The 16856-nt window shown below is 39.1% G+C and overlaps 1 protein-coding gene across 7 annotated transcripts in view; it reads right to left on the reverse strand.

The window, feature by feature from the left end:
* The window catches only part of TAFA4 (TAFA chemokine like family member 4), a 178308-nt gene that overhangs the window by 105616 nt on the left and 55836 nt on the right, over positions 1 to 16856 (reverse strand). For all 7 annotated transcript variants that reach the window (XM_039328700.1, XM_039328696.1, XM_039328698.1 and 4 more), the window contains 2 exons: positions 14049 to 14181; positions 10284 to 10399 (listed from right to left, as the gene is read on the reverse strand). In XM_039328700.1, coding sequence (XP_039184634.1) covers positions 10284 to 10399; positions 14049 to 14128 — 196 coding nt within the window. In that variant the 5' untranslated portion in view covers positions 14129 to 14181. The remainder of the gene's footprint in view (positions 1 to 10283; positions 10400 to 14048; positions 14182 to 16856) is intronic.

Consider the following 16856-nt stretch of genomic DNA (forward strand, 5'->3'; position numbering starts at 1 on the left):
GCTTCCATCCTGCTGGCATGGCACTACTGTCACCACTTCACTTTGCTTTCCAATGCCAAAAATTTTTCACTTCCTTTCCCTTTTCTCTCTCCATATGATGTAGCTGTTTTGTTAGGTGGAGAACCAAGCTGTAGGATTCACATATTCTTTGTGTCTCATAACAAACTCTCCTCTTCCTAGTTACTCTTGGAAGATGGCATCTTGACAACTGGAATTTTACCCTGGGCATGAATTCTGTATTCATTAGGAAAAAGTGTGGGAAAAATGCCTGGGTGATTTAAGCACCTGAAATGCTATGGGGAGGATGCAGCAATGCTCAGAAGCTGTAAAACTGGTCTGTGTCGCAGAAGTCAGCAATATAAAACTAAGTAAAATCTTCTATAGAACTTTTGCATCTTTGGCTCAAAAGTCTGTTGTGTCATCAATTTTTGCTTACAAGTAAGGATTTCTAGTCTCATCTTTCTTGCAAGGCTAGGAAACCACTTGGGGTTGGTGAGTCCATTGGGAATGTTGAAAATATTATTTATTTATTTGTATCCCACCTTTCCCCTTTATGGATTACTGCCTTGTCGTGGCGAAGGGGCTTGCGTAACTCAATGAAGCTATAAGCTATGCCGTGCAGGGCCACCCAAGACGGACAGGTTATAGCAGAGAGTTCTGACAAAATGTGATCCACTGGAGAAGGAAATGGCAAACCACTCCAGTATCTTTGCCATGAAAACCCCATGGACAGTACTAAAAGGCAAAAAGATATGACGCTGGAAGATGAGCCCCTCAGGTCGGAAGGTGTCCAATATGCTACTGGGGAAGAGCAGAGGGCTAGTACTAGTAGCGCCAGAAAGAATGAAGCGACTGGGCCAAAGCCGAAAGGACGCTCAGCTGTGGATATATCTGGTGGTGAAAGGAAAGTCCGATGCTGTAAAGATTTTTTCTCCATAGGAACCTGGAATGTAAGATCCATGAATCAAGGCAAGCTAGACGTAGTCAAAAAAGAGATGACAAGAATGAACATCGACATCTTAGGAATCAGCGAACTAAAATGGACAGGAATGGGTGAATTTAACTCAGATGACCATCAGGTATACTACTGTGGGCAAGAATCCCTCAGAAGAAATGGAGTAGCCTTCATAGTCAATAAAAGAATAGGAAAAGCAATACTGGGATACAATCCCCAAAATGACAGAATGATCTCAATTCGAATCCAAGGCAAACCATTCAATATCACAGTAGTCCAAATCTATGCCCCAACCACTGGTGCTGAAGAGGATGAAATTGACCGGTTCTATGAAGCCCTACAGCACCTTATAGAATTAACACCAAAAAATGATGTCCTTATCATCATGGGGGATTGGAATGCTAAGGTAGGAAGCCAAAAGATAACCAGAATAACAGGCAAGTTTGGCCTTGGAGAACAAAATGAAGCAGGGCACAGGCTAATAGAATTTTGTCAAGAAATACGATGGTCATAACAAACACTCTTTTCCAACAACCCAAGAGACGGCTCTACACATGGACATCACCAGACGGTCAACATAGAAATCAGATTGACTATGTACTCTGCAGCCAAAGATGGAGACGCTCTATACAGTCAGTAAAAACAAGACCAGGAGCTGACTATGGCTCAGATCATGATCTTCTCGTTGCAAAATTTAGGCTTGAATTGAAAAAAGTAGGGAAAAGCACTAGGCCACTCAGGTATGAACTAAATCATATTCCTGATGAATATACAGTAGAGGTGACAAATAGATTTAAGGAACTGGATCTGATAGACAGAGTGCCTGAAGAACTATGGATGGAAGTTCGCAACATTGTACAAGAGGTAGCAACTAAAACCATCCCAAAGAAAAAGAAATGCAAGAAAGCAAAATGGCTGTCTCAGGAAGCTTTGCAAATAGCTGAGGAAAGAAGGGAAGCGAAAGGCAAAGGAGAAAGAGAAAGATACACCCAATTGAATGCAGAATTCCAGAGAGTAGCTAGAAGAGATAAGAATGCCTTCTTAAATGAACAGTGCAAAGAAATAGAAGAAAACAACAGAACAGGGAGGACCAGAGATCTCTTCAAGAAAATTGGAGATATGAAGGGAACGTTTCATGCAAAGATGGGCATGATAAAGGACCAAAATGGCAGAGACCTAACAGAGGCAGAAGAGATTAAGAAGAGATGGCAAAACTACGCAGAAGAACTATACAAGAATGAGCTTAACATCCCAGATAACCACAATGAGGTGGTCATTGACCTCGAACCAGACATCCTAGAATGTGAAGTGAAATGGGCCTTAGAAAATCTGAGCAACAACAAAGCTAGTGGAGGTGACAGTATTCCAGCTGAGATATTCAAAATCTTAAAAGAAGATGCAGTAAAAGTGCTACACTCAATTTGCCAGCAAATTTGGAAAACTCAACAGTGGCCACAGGATTGGAAAAGGTCAGTTTACATTCCAATTCCAAAGAAAGGCAATGCCAAAGAATGTTCAAACTATCGCACCATTGCACTCGTTTCACATGCTAGTAAAGTTATGCTTAAAATCCTACAAGCTAGACTCCAGCAGTATGTGGATCGAGAACTACCAGAAGTACAGGCAGGATTTCGAAGAGGCAGAGGAACTAGAGATCAAATTGCCAACATACGCTGGATCATGGAGAAAGCTAGGGAGTTCCAGAAAAACATCTACTTCTGCTTCATTGACTATGCAAAAGCCTTTGATTGTGTGGATCACAACAAAGTGTGGCAAGTTCTTAAAGAGATGGGAGTACCAGACCATCTCATTTGTCTCCTGAGAAACCTATATGCGGGTCAAGAAGCAACAGTGAGAACCGAACACGGAACCACTGATTGGTTCAAAATTGGAAAAGGAGTCCGGCAAGGCTGTATACTGTCGCCCTGCCTATTTAACTTATATGCAGAGCACATCATGAGAAAGGCAGGGCTAGATGAAACAAAAGTTGGAATTAAGATTGCCGGGAGAAATATCAACAACTAAGATATGCAGATGATACCACGCTAATGGCAGAAAGTGAAGAGGAACTAAAGAGCCTCTTGATGCGGGTGAAGAAGGAGAGTGCAAAAGTTGGCTTGAAACTCAACATTAAGAAAACCAAAATCATGGCATCCGGCCCTCTCAATTCTTGGCAAATAGATGGAGAAGAAATGGAGGTAGTGACAGATTTTATTTTTCTGGGCTCCAAGATCATCTCAGATGGGGACTGCAGCCAAGAAATTAAAAGACGCTTGCTCCTGGGGAGGAAAGCTATGGCAAATCTAGACAGCATTCTAAAAAGCAGAGACATCACCCTGCCAACAAAAGTACGTATAGTCCAGGCCATGGTTTTCCCAGTTGCAATGTATGGCTGTGAAAGTTGGACCATAAGAAAGGCTGAGCGCAAAAGAATTGAGGCCTTTAAACTATGGTGCTGGAGAAGACTCCTGCGAGTCCCCTGGACTGCAAGGCGTTCAAACCGGTCAGTCCTAGAAGAGATCAACCCCGACTGCTCTTTAGAAGGCCAGATCCTGAAGTTGAAACTCAAATACTTTGGCCACTAATGAGAAGGAAGGACTCACTGGAGAAGGGCCTAATGCTGGGAAAGATTGAGGGCAATAGAAGAAGGGGACGACAGAGAATGAGATGGCTGGATGGAGTCACTGAAGCAGTAGGTGTGAATTTAAATGGACTCCAGAAGATGGTAGAGGACAGGAAGACCTGGAGGAATGTTGTCCATGGGGTCGCGATGGGTCGGACACGACTTCGCAATTAACAACAACAACATCCCACCTTTATTATTTTTACAAACAACCCAAGGTCGAGAACATATCCAACACATCTTCCTCCTCTTTTCTTCCTTCCTCCAACACATTTTCCTCACAACAATTCTGTGAGGTGGGTTGGGCTGAGATAGAGGAACTGGGCCAAAATCACCCAGCTGACTTCCATGGCTAAGACGGGATTTGAAATCATGGTTTTTCCACTTTCAAGCCTGGTGCCATAACCACTAGACCAAACTGACTCTCACAAAATCACTCACAAAAATGGATGCCACAGTGAATATGTAATTATACAAAGGTGATTGTAAAACATTTGTTCACCAGAAGGCAAACACGAGAGACTGTCCTCCACCATTCCTTCCAACATCCTAAGACACTTTCTACCGGGCTAACTTTTCTCTTCATTTGGGTAGATGGATAGGTCTTTTTCTGAACAAAGAGATGAATTGTAGCCACCAATAATTTTAATTCAAATTTTGGAAACGCTTCAGTTACTTTCCTGTATATAAAGATTCTAAGTTACTATTAGAAGATGGAGTTTTAAAAACATAAAACAATAGAAGAAGGAGAAGTAGGGAGCGTAACATGAAGCTGAGTTTTCCAAGGGCTGCCATAGGTTATCTCAATGCCTACTCCGGCCTGCTTGAAGAAATCCCTCTGCCAGTGACCAGGGTTGCTAAAACCTACTGGATGTAGTGAACTGAGCAGGAGAAGGTTCAAAGAAATCACCTGAGCACTTTTATTATTATTATAATATTAGCAACTGCCATGATCACAAATCAAAGGCATCCCTTGGGTAAGTATTAACTGAAATCCACAAGGTACAACCTGTGTACCAAGCAAATCTTTTACTGATTTGATATGATTAAATGCAGCAAAGATTCCTGTAATGAGAGTCCAGAAGTCTAGCATTGAGATGCAAGTTTTATTCCTATGTGCTGCCATTTCAATTTGCCTAGACCAGTGGTTCTCAACTTGTGGGTCGGGACCCCATTCGAACGACCATTTCACGGGGGTCGCCAAACAACACAGTCCGCCATTTTTTCCCCTTTTCCTTAGCTGTGCTACTCCCTTTTATTCTATTGGCTTTTGAAAGCCAATAGAATAGACTCTCTTGAATAGAGTCTAATTCTATTGGCTTTCAAAAGCCGATAGGAATTGTCCAGGCTGTCTCTGCCCTGCTGAGCCCGCCAAAAGTCCCATTCTGCAAACGGTGCTGCACCAGTTGAGTAGTCCTCGACTTACGACCGGTTGAGTAGTCCTCGACTTACGACCGGTTGGGGGTCACGGCATTAAAAAGGTTGAGAACCACTGGCCTAGACTGAGCATCTCAAACCTCTGCTTTTAAGCTTCCTGGCTCATTCCGTATTATTGTATTATCAAATCACTTAGTCTTTCTTGCCTTTTGTAGGTTTGGAGAGACTTAACATTTGGGTGCATCGCTTTCTCAGATCCTCACTTATTTGGCCCATTCCTCTTTTTCTCAATTACATCCTTGATCTTAACTAAATTGTCTGCTTCCTCCCCTCAGTCTATTTTAGTTATCTGCCTAGTGACCCTTCCTTCAGCCATTCTGATTTCTCTCTTTATCTTCTCTCCCACTTATACCTTATTCTCTATTCTTGCTTCTTATCCACTAGCCTATTTTCCTAGGAATCCTCCCCCTTTTCTGTAAATCTCTCAGTCTCTTCACATCCCTCACAAAGACTTCATGGTTTATCAACATCCTAATGACTGATGTCAAACTGAGCAGTTACAATGTGATGGAATATTCTGTGACCTCAAAGCAGTTTAGCAAGGTTATTTGGAGGGGGGGGAGAATGTCAGCCAAAAATGTGGCAGTCTACATTTTAGCCTATGTGATAAGACTATAATCTTCCATTCCATTCAAATTTAAACTGTTTGCTTCAATTCCCCAGAAGAAGCAAAACTTAGCAATGACAACAATATATTGCTTGTATGTTCTTTGAGGTTTCCAGAAGCAATTACCCATAAGGTCATCTATTTTTCTTTCACATCAAGTGGTTCACCGTTTGCAAAGACTTTAATATCACAAGGTGCATTCTGAAAAGTCTAAAAGTCAATCTTAATCCTACCAAAATGTATAATCATAATCTTGAGTTGTAAAGTTAAAGAATTTGCATCACCTATAATGAGAACGTATCTTTCATGCACACAATACACAGCATCAAATTCCCATCACAGGTATTTCTCTTGGGACTGGATGGTGAGTGAATTTTAAAGAGGTGTGATTGAATCCTAGGTTGGAAATGAATTCCAATGTCAACATGTTTTTGCCACTGCATCTTCTCTTGCAGTCTATAAAAATAAAAACTGAAGTATAGTTGGAACACAGTCTGGGCATAATGGCTAACAAGCGGAACAAGGATAGATGTCTATGAATTCAAAACATACACATTTATTTTGGTCATTAACTGTAGATGGTGTTTTCAAAAGGAACTCTGAAGTTCATCCTGCAAGGGCAACTTTGGTATACTTCCTACAGGTAGTCCTTGAGCTCAAAATTTCTGTTGCTAAGCGACCTTTCTTGCCACAGTTGTTAAGTGAATCACTGCAGTTGTTAAATCAGCAATACCGTTGTTAAGTGAATCTGACTTCCTCGTTGACTTTACTTCTCAGAAGGTCGCAAAAGGAGATCACATGACCCCCCAGGACACGGCAACCATCATAAATACAGGCTAGTTGCCAAGCATCTGAATTTTGATCCCGTGACCATGGGGATGATACAACCGTTCTAAGTGTGAAAAACAGTCATAAACCAGGGCTGTTGTAAGTTCAAACAGTCACTAAACAAATGGTTGTAAGTTGAGGACTACCTGCACTGTACTTTCTGTCATTCATACGTTGAACACGATCTTATGATAAGAGCACACTGAACTCTGCACACTGAACTTTTAGCTATGGGACTGGCTAAATGAAGTCAGGGATTGCCAGCAATAACACATTTCTTAAAAAGCAGATGGTGTTAATTAGAAGTTTAACACAAAACCATAATAATGACACAGGCATCTGCTTTTAATAGGGGGTAATGTGTAATAGTAGCAGAGTAGATATCTCTAAATTTATAATTACCAAAAATTTGTCTTAATGTTATAATTGCATCTGTCAATGATGACATGAAATAAGAATAGTATACTATCCAAGAAAGCTGGATAATTCTAATTCTAAAGCTGGATTAATTCTAAATTATCCTGCCCTTCCTACAGATGCACATCATTTCTGCACCTTGAAAATATTTAAATAAGCTGAATTTACTTAGCGTAATTTGCTTCACAAATTCACATATTTTATCCCCGCCGAAGCTACAAGATTCCCTTCATCCCAGACACATAGCATTCAACACAAGACAGGTGTCCTCCCCTGATTTTTCGAAACAATCAGAATATCAAGTACTGTTCTTTAATTTTTATGAAAATCGCAGCTCTGTTTAATTGTTATCCATTTGCAGAAGTTTCTGTAATTCTGATTTATCTATGGATAGAAACTGACCCTCCCTGCAGCCCCAACTAGTATGGGGTTAGGGGAAACCACACAACAGGGAATTGCTAAATGTACAACTCTCTTATTTATGTGATGGCTTTTTAGAGAGTAATGGCTGGTTAAGGTTTGTGCACAGTTATATTTCCATGGCTCATACCCTTAAGCGGAATACTATCTTCAAATGTTGGGTTATGCTTCTACATTGGCCCTCTCTGCTCTGAGCTTTGCTTTCCACTTAAGAGATGTGCTTAGAAAATTTCAAAGTGGTAAACAGTCGCACAATTGCCATAGCTACTATGGCAGTCAAAACCACATTGTTAAATTCGATGGACATGAGCATATGGATAATCCCAACTGCCTATTTGTGCTCTAGAGAGCATTCCAGAATGAGCTGAGGTAAATATTTCAAACTATTTCAGAAGTGTAAATGAGCAAAATGATATCCTGGTGCCTTAAAGGTCTTTAGCATACAGGTAGTCCTTGAATTATGACCATAATTGAGCCCAAAATTTCTGTTCTTAAGTCAGATATTTGTTAAGTGAGTTTTGCCCCAATTTACGACCTTTCTTGCCACAGTTGTTAAGTGAATCACTGCAGAAGATAAATTAGTAACACAGCTGTTAAGTGAATCTGGCTTCCCCATTGACTTTGCTTGTTCAAAGGTCGCAAAGGGGAATCACGTGATTCTGGGACACTGCAACTGTCATAAATATGAGTCAGCTGTCAAGCATCCAAATGGAAATCACATGATCATGGGGCTGCTACAAAGTTCGTAAGTGTGAAAAATGGTTTTTTCAGTGCCATTGTAACTTTGAATGGTCATTAAATGAACCGTTGTAAGTAGAGGACTACCTATATTAGAAACTATGACTTAATATTTTGAATTGCCCCCTCCCAAATTAGACCAATTTTGCTCATTGGGTAGGAGATGTAAGGGGCATACAGTTATTTTTTAAATCAATCCATACAAGCCATAGTGCCTTACATTTAATGCAAAACAGAAGGCATCAATAGAGACAATATATTAAACAGCCATGGATAACATCTATAGGGATAACATCTATAGATAACTATAGGGATTATTGAATTAATCACTCATCTTCAAGATCAAACATTATTGTTTAACGCTAACATAACGGTTAAACATTAATCTTTCTATTGTTTTTATTTCTTTGGTTTTCTGTACTGATGTTTTAAACCTTGTTATGAGATTTTCAGAATTAGTTGGATGAATATGTAGCTTTATTTGACTAATTAATTAATTAATTAATTAATTAAATAAATAAATAAATGGACAATGAAACAATTCTTTTTTAAGGGTATTTTTTTTTAAAAAAAAAAAAACTTTTCCCATGTAATCCACAGATTGTCTGGTTGTCTCCCATTCAAGTGGTGACCACATCCAAACCTGCTTAGCATTTTAAGAACGGCCAAAGTTGGCAAGACGTAGCTGTTCACACTCTATGTGTATGAATTCTCACCATTCCAAGAAAAGGAATCGGAGTAACTCAGTGGTTTTCAACCTTTTCTTCACCATGGACCCCCCCCCCTTTAAATACATTTTGCAGTCACAGACCATAGTCACAGACCACCGAGAGTTAACTCAAGATTAAAATCATAACATTTCTTCAAGCCTTCAGGGACATTGCTGCCCATCAGGGGTCTACTGACCACAAGTTGAGAACTAATGGCATAACTCATTTCACAACCTCCTTTCTTCCTGTACAGTATTGTGGAAAGTGGTTTCATTTTTTTCCCCCACAAAAATCCATCATGGCAAAGATCAGAAATGCCAGTTTACCGAACGAATGTGCATTGCTTTCGCTGATTAACTGAAATCAAGTTTTCCTTGATGGCAGAAAAGAACATGAGCTGTGGTTCAAAAGTCCAAAGTTGCTTAGGTAGACTCCTCAGTTTCACCCAAATAATCTTAGATTTATAGCACAGAGACAAATTTCTCAAAGCAATGCATTTCTCCCATGGAAAAGGTCTTGTGGGGATAATATTGTCTCCGATGTTCAATATTATACACCTGATTCAGGACCCAGCCCTTAAAGTGTGTCCATGCTGCAAATCTGCTGTAATGTTCTCAGCATTCTTCAAAGCCAATTGGCTTCTTTGGACAGGGGAGGCATAATGGGAATGCATATTTTATGACGTCATTGCCCTCTGCAACTTGCATCTGAAGTCATGATCAACAGGTGCTGTATATAACTGCAACATTTGATGATGACATCTTCCAGTGTATTTTATTAAAGGTAAAGGTTTCCCTGTCAGTCGTGTCTGACTCTGTTTTTGACCAGGGTCTCCAACCTGGGCTGTCAGCTCTCCAGCCCACAGGCTCAGAATCTTTAACCCCTGAGCCATTGCACTTCAACATTACTTCAACATTATTATGGTTTGCTATCAGTGCCGCTGCCAAAGCCTTGTGCTTGGACCCAAATTTAACTAAAGCCCTCCCATCTTTTCCATCATTTCAAAGCTGATTTATTTCCCTAAGAGGCAAGAGCATAAGGCAACTTGTTTTTATCTCTTTATAGATGGACAGAGAACATGCCAACTGCTTGAGATTGCAACAGCTGTTCAGGAAAGGATTTTTTTTTTTTCCCCTATTCAGGTAATCAGTGTAAACTGTTTACAAGAGAACAATATCTCCTCTCCCCACAATTCTGGAGAACATTTCTTCCACTTTTTGGTTCTGTTTTGTGATTTTTTGGGGGGGGGAGGGTGGAGAGGTTGAGTCACGAGAAAAAGAAAATCATGAACATTTGATATCCACAGTCTCACCAATTCATTCCAGGAGATTGTCTGACACAGACATTACCACGAACTGCTTCAAAGTCTTAACAATAATTCATCTTTCTTTATGTGTGACTTGGTAACCTTTTTTGTCTCTTTCGCTCTCATCACAACGCATTGCCAAACAGCTTCATCAATTATCTATGGCTAAAAAGTGGACTCTAACATTTGGAGAGTGTTGTTAATTGGCCTCTGTAGTGCCTAATGAGTTTGAACGCGCCTACCTGTGAGTCCCCGAGAGGGATGGCTAGTTGCGGACAACAATTTACAGCACACCATTAACACATATGCCAGGAACAGCCACTGAGACGGAAGCATTGATTTGGCACAGGAGCTCATCCTGCAGAAACGGGAGGCAGAAAAGGAGGGGGAAAAGGAAGCCACTGAGAATGAGAGAACAATAATAATTTGGGAACGGTTCAAAATACAAGGCAAAAGCTACAAAGGAGGGGAGGAGTTAATGCAGACTGGAAATTAAATGAAAAGGATTAATAAAAGCATAATACTTAAGGGGGCAGAATCCCATTCACACCTAAACTGACGTCAATTCTTAATCAGCCGTGCCTTACAAGAAAAGATGCAGAACAGCACATCGTTTATTTCCAATATCTCTCTCTGGAGATGCTCTTTGTCTGATTCCATTACGAGGCTGAGACGCTGAGCTTTGATTCATCACCAGACTTTTCAAGACATTCAGCGCATCACCAAATAACCTCCAAAGGAGGCGATTTTGAGGAGGAGCCTATTCCAAGAAGGCTTCAAAATACAGACAGTCCTCGACTTATGATCATAATTGAGTCAAAAATTTATGTTGCCAAGTGAGACATTTGTTGATTTAGCTTTGCCCCATTTTACAATTTGTCTTACCACAGTTGTTAAGTGAACCACTGCAATTGTTAAGTTAATAACCCGGTTGTTAAGTGAACCTGGCTTCCCCCACTGACTTTGCTTGCCAGAAGGTGGCAATAGGTGTTCACACATGATCTGGGGACATTGCAACGTCATAAATGTGAACCAGTTGCCAAGCATCCAAATCACGCGGCCATGAGGATGCTGCAATGGCCATAAGTGTGAAAAATGGTTATAAGTTGCTTTTTTCATTAACGTTGTAACTTCTAACGGTCACTAAATGAACTGTTGTAAGTTGAGGACTACTTGTACTGACATTTTGGGGGTGGGGGGGGAAAATGGACCTTTTCTTTTTTCCACTTATAAAGCAGTTTTAGAAAATGATGGGGATGATGCCCACTGATGCAGGAAAATAAACCAAATCTGGGCACTAGAAATAATCCTGTCAGCTAGAAGACATGACAATGAACAATTGTCTGAATTCTGATAAACAGAATTTTGTTTTGTACCCATCCACAGTTGTTTTGGGAATTGGCAAAACTCAACAAGAGGCGGAAATTTTTGAGAGAACACTTACAGTGTACTTTCAAAATTCCAAAGGGACCAATCCAAAAACTTTACTAGCCTGTGGTACATTCTCAAACAAAAATGGGAGGGAGGGAGGGAGGGAGGGAGGGTGGTTCATAGAAAAAAAGAGCAGCAAAATTTAGAATGTTTTGAATCTCTTCATTTCTACCTATTGATTGCTTAGACCAGGGGTAGGCAACCTTGGCTCTTTTATGACTCGTGGCTCAGGAATTCTGGGAGTTGAAGTCCACGAGTCATAAAAGAGCCAAGGTTGCCTACCCCTGGCTTAGACTGTTGCAGCCAAAATCAAAAATTAATGAGCAACAATTAATTAAAAGTTGTTCTATGTCTGGATTAAAGTTTTTTCCTGGTTATTGTTAATTAAACAGTGCTTTTATAGTGAAACAGTGTAATCAGGCAGTATAGATTCTATTGTCATAAAATATAATTTATTAGTATCTAGCATTCATACACAACAGTATTTAAGAATTTGACTATATCAGTGTTTTTCAAACTTGGCAACTTAAAGATGTGCAGACTTCAATTCTGAGAATTCCCAAAGCTGGCTGGGGAATTTCGATAGTTGACGTCCCCATGTCTTAAAGTTACCAAGTTTGAAAAATATTAGGCTAAATGATCCACAAACTCCTTCCTATCAAAAATTTTATGATTTAAAGGAATACTGAGCAAAAATCAAGTAGAAACCGATTTGAAAGCCTCCTCCCATCATAATCAGGCACAAAAAGTGTACAAGGGAAATGTATATATCAGTGGTGGCGAACCTATGGCACGCGTGCCAGAGGCGGCACTCAGAGCCCTCTCTGTGGGCACGTGTACTGTTGCCCCAGCCCCACCTCCCCATGGCCCCCTTCTCATCAGCAGCCCCCCTGGAGGAGAGTCGCCCTTGAGCATGGTCCACATGGAGCACTGCAGCCGAGGACATGGCAGCTGGGCAGCGGGGACAAGACTCCCCCCTCATGCCCTGTCACTCGCAGATGATGCTGTGGGGTACGGGCGGAGGGCGTGGCTGCCACAGCGCTGCTGGGCCGCCTGGGCGATCTACTGTGGTGGGCTGTGGAGGCGATGGGTGGCCTTGCAGGGGAGCAGGGTAGAGTGGGTGGGGCGCAGAGGTGGGCGGGCGGGGAGGCAGGAGTGGTTTTGGGGCACTCAGTCTCTAAAAGGTTCACCATCACTGGTATATATAACAACAGATAGAAGTTTCCTATTTAAATACGATATTCAGAAAAATTGATAAAAATGAGATTTAGACTTTTAGGTCACCCAGAGTCACTTTGTAGGAAAGATGGGCAGCGTAAAAATTTAACAACAACAACAATAACTGAACAATTTGGATTACATTTTTAGAAGAGATATTGTAAGGAAGGACTTCACTAGATGCTGCAACCTGCCTCTCTCCCTCTCCTCAAACCAACCCCGCTCACTTCCTGCCTCTCCATTCTCTGGCAGAGCCAACCTGGGCAAACTCTCCTGGGAAGAATACCCAAACAAACAAGGTTGTGAACAGAAGTGAGCACTAGGCTCACATGCAATCTCCCAATTTTTTAGGTCTTCTTTGACCATGATAGCCAAAAAAAAAAAAAAGTATTAGCCATAAAGTTATTAGCCCTAAAATAACACTAGCATAATTTTTTTTTTAAAAAAAAAAAAAAAAGGTGCACAACACCCCTCCCCAAATACCCAGGCTCACTTGATCTTCTATACTTTCATCCACATAAATTGTGGCCCTACTAAAGGTTGCAGGCTCAGGAATTCTGGGAGTTGAAGTACACAGGCCATAAAAGGTCTATAGTTGCCCACCCCTGCTTTAGAACAAGGTCCCCCAAAGTGGTCAATAAATGGATGGGGGCCAAGGGGTTAGTAAGTCTGACTGTCAATAAGTGGTTGATAATGATGGGAGATATAAACCTTTCAAAAATTTTTTGTAAGGATGGAAAGGTGATTGGGGTCAATTAATCTTTTGGGCCTCTGTAGAATTCCATCCCAGTCCCTATTCTGAATAGAATAGAATAGAATAGAATAGAATAGAATAGAATAGAATAGAATAGAATAGAATAGAATAACTTTATTGTCACTTTGAATATACACTAATCAGCATACATTAAAATGAAATTTCACAGCATTCAGCTCTCAAAGGGTCACCACCTCCAATATACACTACATAAATATGAATGAATAAATAAATAAATAAATAAGTAAATAAATAAATACAGAATTATGCATATACCCACATATATTATATGATACAGAGAAACAACACAGGTAGCTACTGATAAGACAGTTTTACTCAGCATTAGAGGGTCGGTCAGCAGTGAGAGTGGGCTTCAGTTCTCATTATTATTATTCATAGTACTGTTAGTTAAACAGTATTTATTAAATTATTGTCATATAATAAATGTTTGAGGGTTAATGAAATGTTACGAGGGGGACAATGAGTTTGGAGACATCTGCTTTAGAAGGAGGCAAATACTTCAAGGAACTTTATTATGCTTACATTATTATCAAAGATTTCAGAAATCTCAGGATCTATTTAAAGGATAGGAGGTACTTCTTACCTTAATAGTTTTTCCAGGTTTTTATTGCAGGTGAGCAATCTTAGCAGCAAGTACCTTCTGCCAGAAATGCAGATTCCCATTTGTAAATATATCCGAGCATTTCTGCACCCAAATTTTCCTACACATCTAAAGCCTAGAGAAGAAACAGGATTGGAAAAATACTGTATTATTATTTTTTATTATTATTAAAAAGTTTTATAAAAATTACAATATAACCCACCCAACCCCCCCTCCCCCACTTCCCATAGCTGAGTACAGGGTTACAAATATGATAATCATAATCTAACTAACATTAACCAACTATATAAATAACCAAGTCCATAATGCACTTTAACTCCCCTTTAACATAAATATAAACAAATTGAAAATAAACATAATAATGAAAACATAAACAAGTTAATATCCTAATTATTAAACAATACAATCTCCAAATTATTAAACAATACTACTACTACTAATAATAATAATAATAATAATAATATCATAATAATACTCTAAAATTCACTCATAGGCTAAATAAAACTTTTTAGTCCCATATTTATTCTGAATATAATTTATCCATCTTCTCCAAACTGAAATGTATCTTTATTGTGAATGATCCTTCAAGTAAGCAGAAATCTTAGCCATTTCTGCTAAGTTTGACACTTTAAGTGTCCATTCTTCTATAGTAGGCAAGCAATCCTTCTTCCAATATTGCCCTACTAGTAACCTTGCAGCTGTTATCAAATTCAACATCAGATTAATTTCTTTAGCATCACAATCTGTAATAACACCCAATAAAAATAATTGTGGGATAAACTTTATCTTTCTCTTGAAAATCTGTTGAATGTTCCACCAAATCTTAATCCAAAAGGCTTTTATATTTCTACAAGTCCACCATATATGAAAATAAGTGGCATCCAAACTACCACATCTCCAACATTTGGGGTGTAAATTAGGATACATACAAGACAACTTTTTTTTTATTAAAAAAGTTTTTATTTTCCATTTATTCATACAAAATACAATTAAATTCCTAACTATTGGTACCACCTGCCCATTCCCTCCAGGCTGCGTCCACTCTCTCTAATCCTTCCCCATTTCCCTCCTCTTTCTCTCCTCCCCTCCTACTATCTTCCCCTCCCCTTCTCCTCTAACCATCCTACTTCCTTCCTACTCCTTCCTCCCCTCTCATCCCTCTCACACACATGAACGCAGCATAGGGGAAATGCCCAAGCGTTTACCATGCATACAAGACAACTTTTTAGGATCCAGATGCCATCTATAAAACATTTTATAAAAATTTTCTCTTAAATTTTGTGCCTGGGTAAATTTTACATTTCTAATCCAAATTACTTCTCATGTATCCAATGGAATGGTTCTTGAATATTTTGAGCCCATTTTACCATACAATCTTTAACTAATTCCATTTCCAAATGCATTTCTATTAAAACATTACAAATTCTCTTTATATGTGCTCAGTTTTGATCTTTAATCTGTTTTACCAAATTCTCGTCCATTAAAGTAATACCAACCTTTTGATCTAACTTCCACCTAACCAACAATTGATTATACTGAAACCAAGACTGTACAATATTTTCTTGCTTTAACTCAACTAATGATTTTAAATGTCAATCATTCCCTACCAATCTAAGTAATTCCTTATAAGAAATCCTATCCAAATTCACACTCACAGATACCCCCTCTATCGCATGTCCAGGAATCCCCCAAATTGGTATTTTATAATTTAACCTATAATAATATTTCTTCCAGACACGCAATAAAGCACTTCTTAAAATATGGGATTTAAAAACCTGATCCACTTTTTATCATAAATTAAATATGCATGCCATCCATATAGTAAATCCCATCCCTCAAGAAAAAGTATATTTTTATTTGTTAAATTAAGCCAGTCACTAATCAATGTTAAAGCCACCGCATCATAATATAATTTCAGATTGGGCGCCTTAAGTCCACCTCTTTCCCGTACATCTTGTATAACCTTAAACTTAACTCTTGGTTTTTTGCCTGCCCAAATAAATTTATTAATACCTTTCTGCCATTCATCCAAATTGGCATCTTTTTTCAAAATAGGTATTATTTGAAACAAAAAAAGAAACTTTGGAAGAACATTCATTTTAACCACTGAAATTCTCCCCAGCAAAGATAACTGTAGTTTTTTCCAATCATTTAAATCCTTTTGCACTTTTACCCATAATGTCTCATAATTATTTTTGTACAATTTAACATTAGAAGCTGTAATGTATACTCCCAAATATAATACTGTATTATTATTGAGGATACGAATTGGTTTAAGTTAGATTTTTTTTTTTTAATTAAAGCCACTGTTACACAGCAGCCTACCAAAGAAAGGTATAACAATCTCTTCAACATTATTCACATGATTCTTCCAGATCTAGGTATGAACTAAGGTGTTTAGGAATAGTAATCACAACATGGTGGTGATACATCTTCCAGATCCTCCTAGCAATTAAAAATGAAATTACTCTAAATTCGCAATATTTCAACGTCTTGCCAAACTTGAGGAACTTTTCAGATCTTAGATGAGAATACTGACATCTCTATAACTGAGTTTTATATCAACAGTGGGATCTGCAGGAGGTCAACACCGGTGGATGAGGCAAGTATTATAATCCAAACCACACCCTTTTGTACATGTTGCACACATATACAAAACAGGAAGAGCTTAGATGTCCATGCACACTAGAATTCATCCATGCAATCCCCTTGTCCTGTTAACCAAGTCTTAAATATTTTTTGAAACCTAGCAAAACTCTGTCTATAGAAATGAACATTTAGAGATGTTAA

The sequence above is a fragment of the Crotalus tigris genome, unplaced genomic scaffold, assembly GCF_016545835.1.
Source record: "Crotalus tigris isolate CLP2741 ecotype Arizona unplaced genomic scaffold, ASM1654583v1 scf7180000024383.4638030, whole genome shotgun sequence".
NCBI classification, from domain to species: domain Eukaryota; kingdom Metazoa; phylum Chordata; class Lepidosauria; order Squamata; family Viperidae; genus Crotalus; species Crotalus tigris.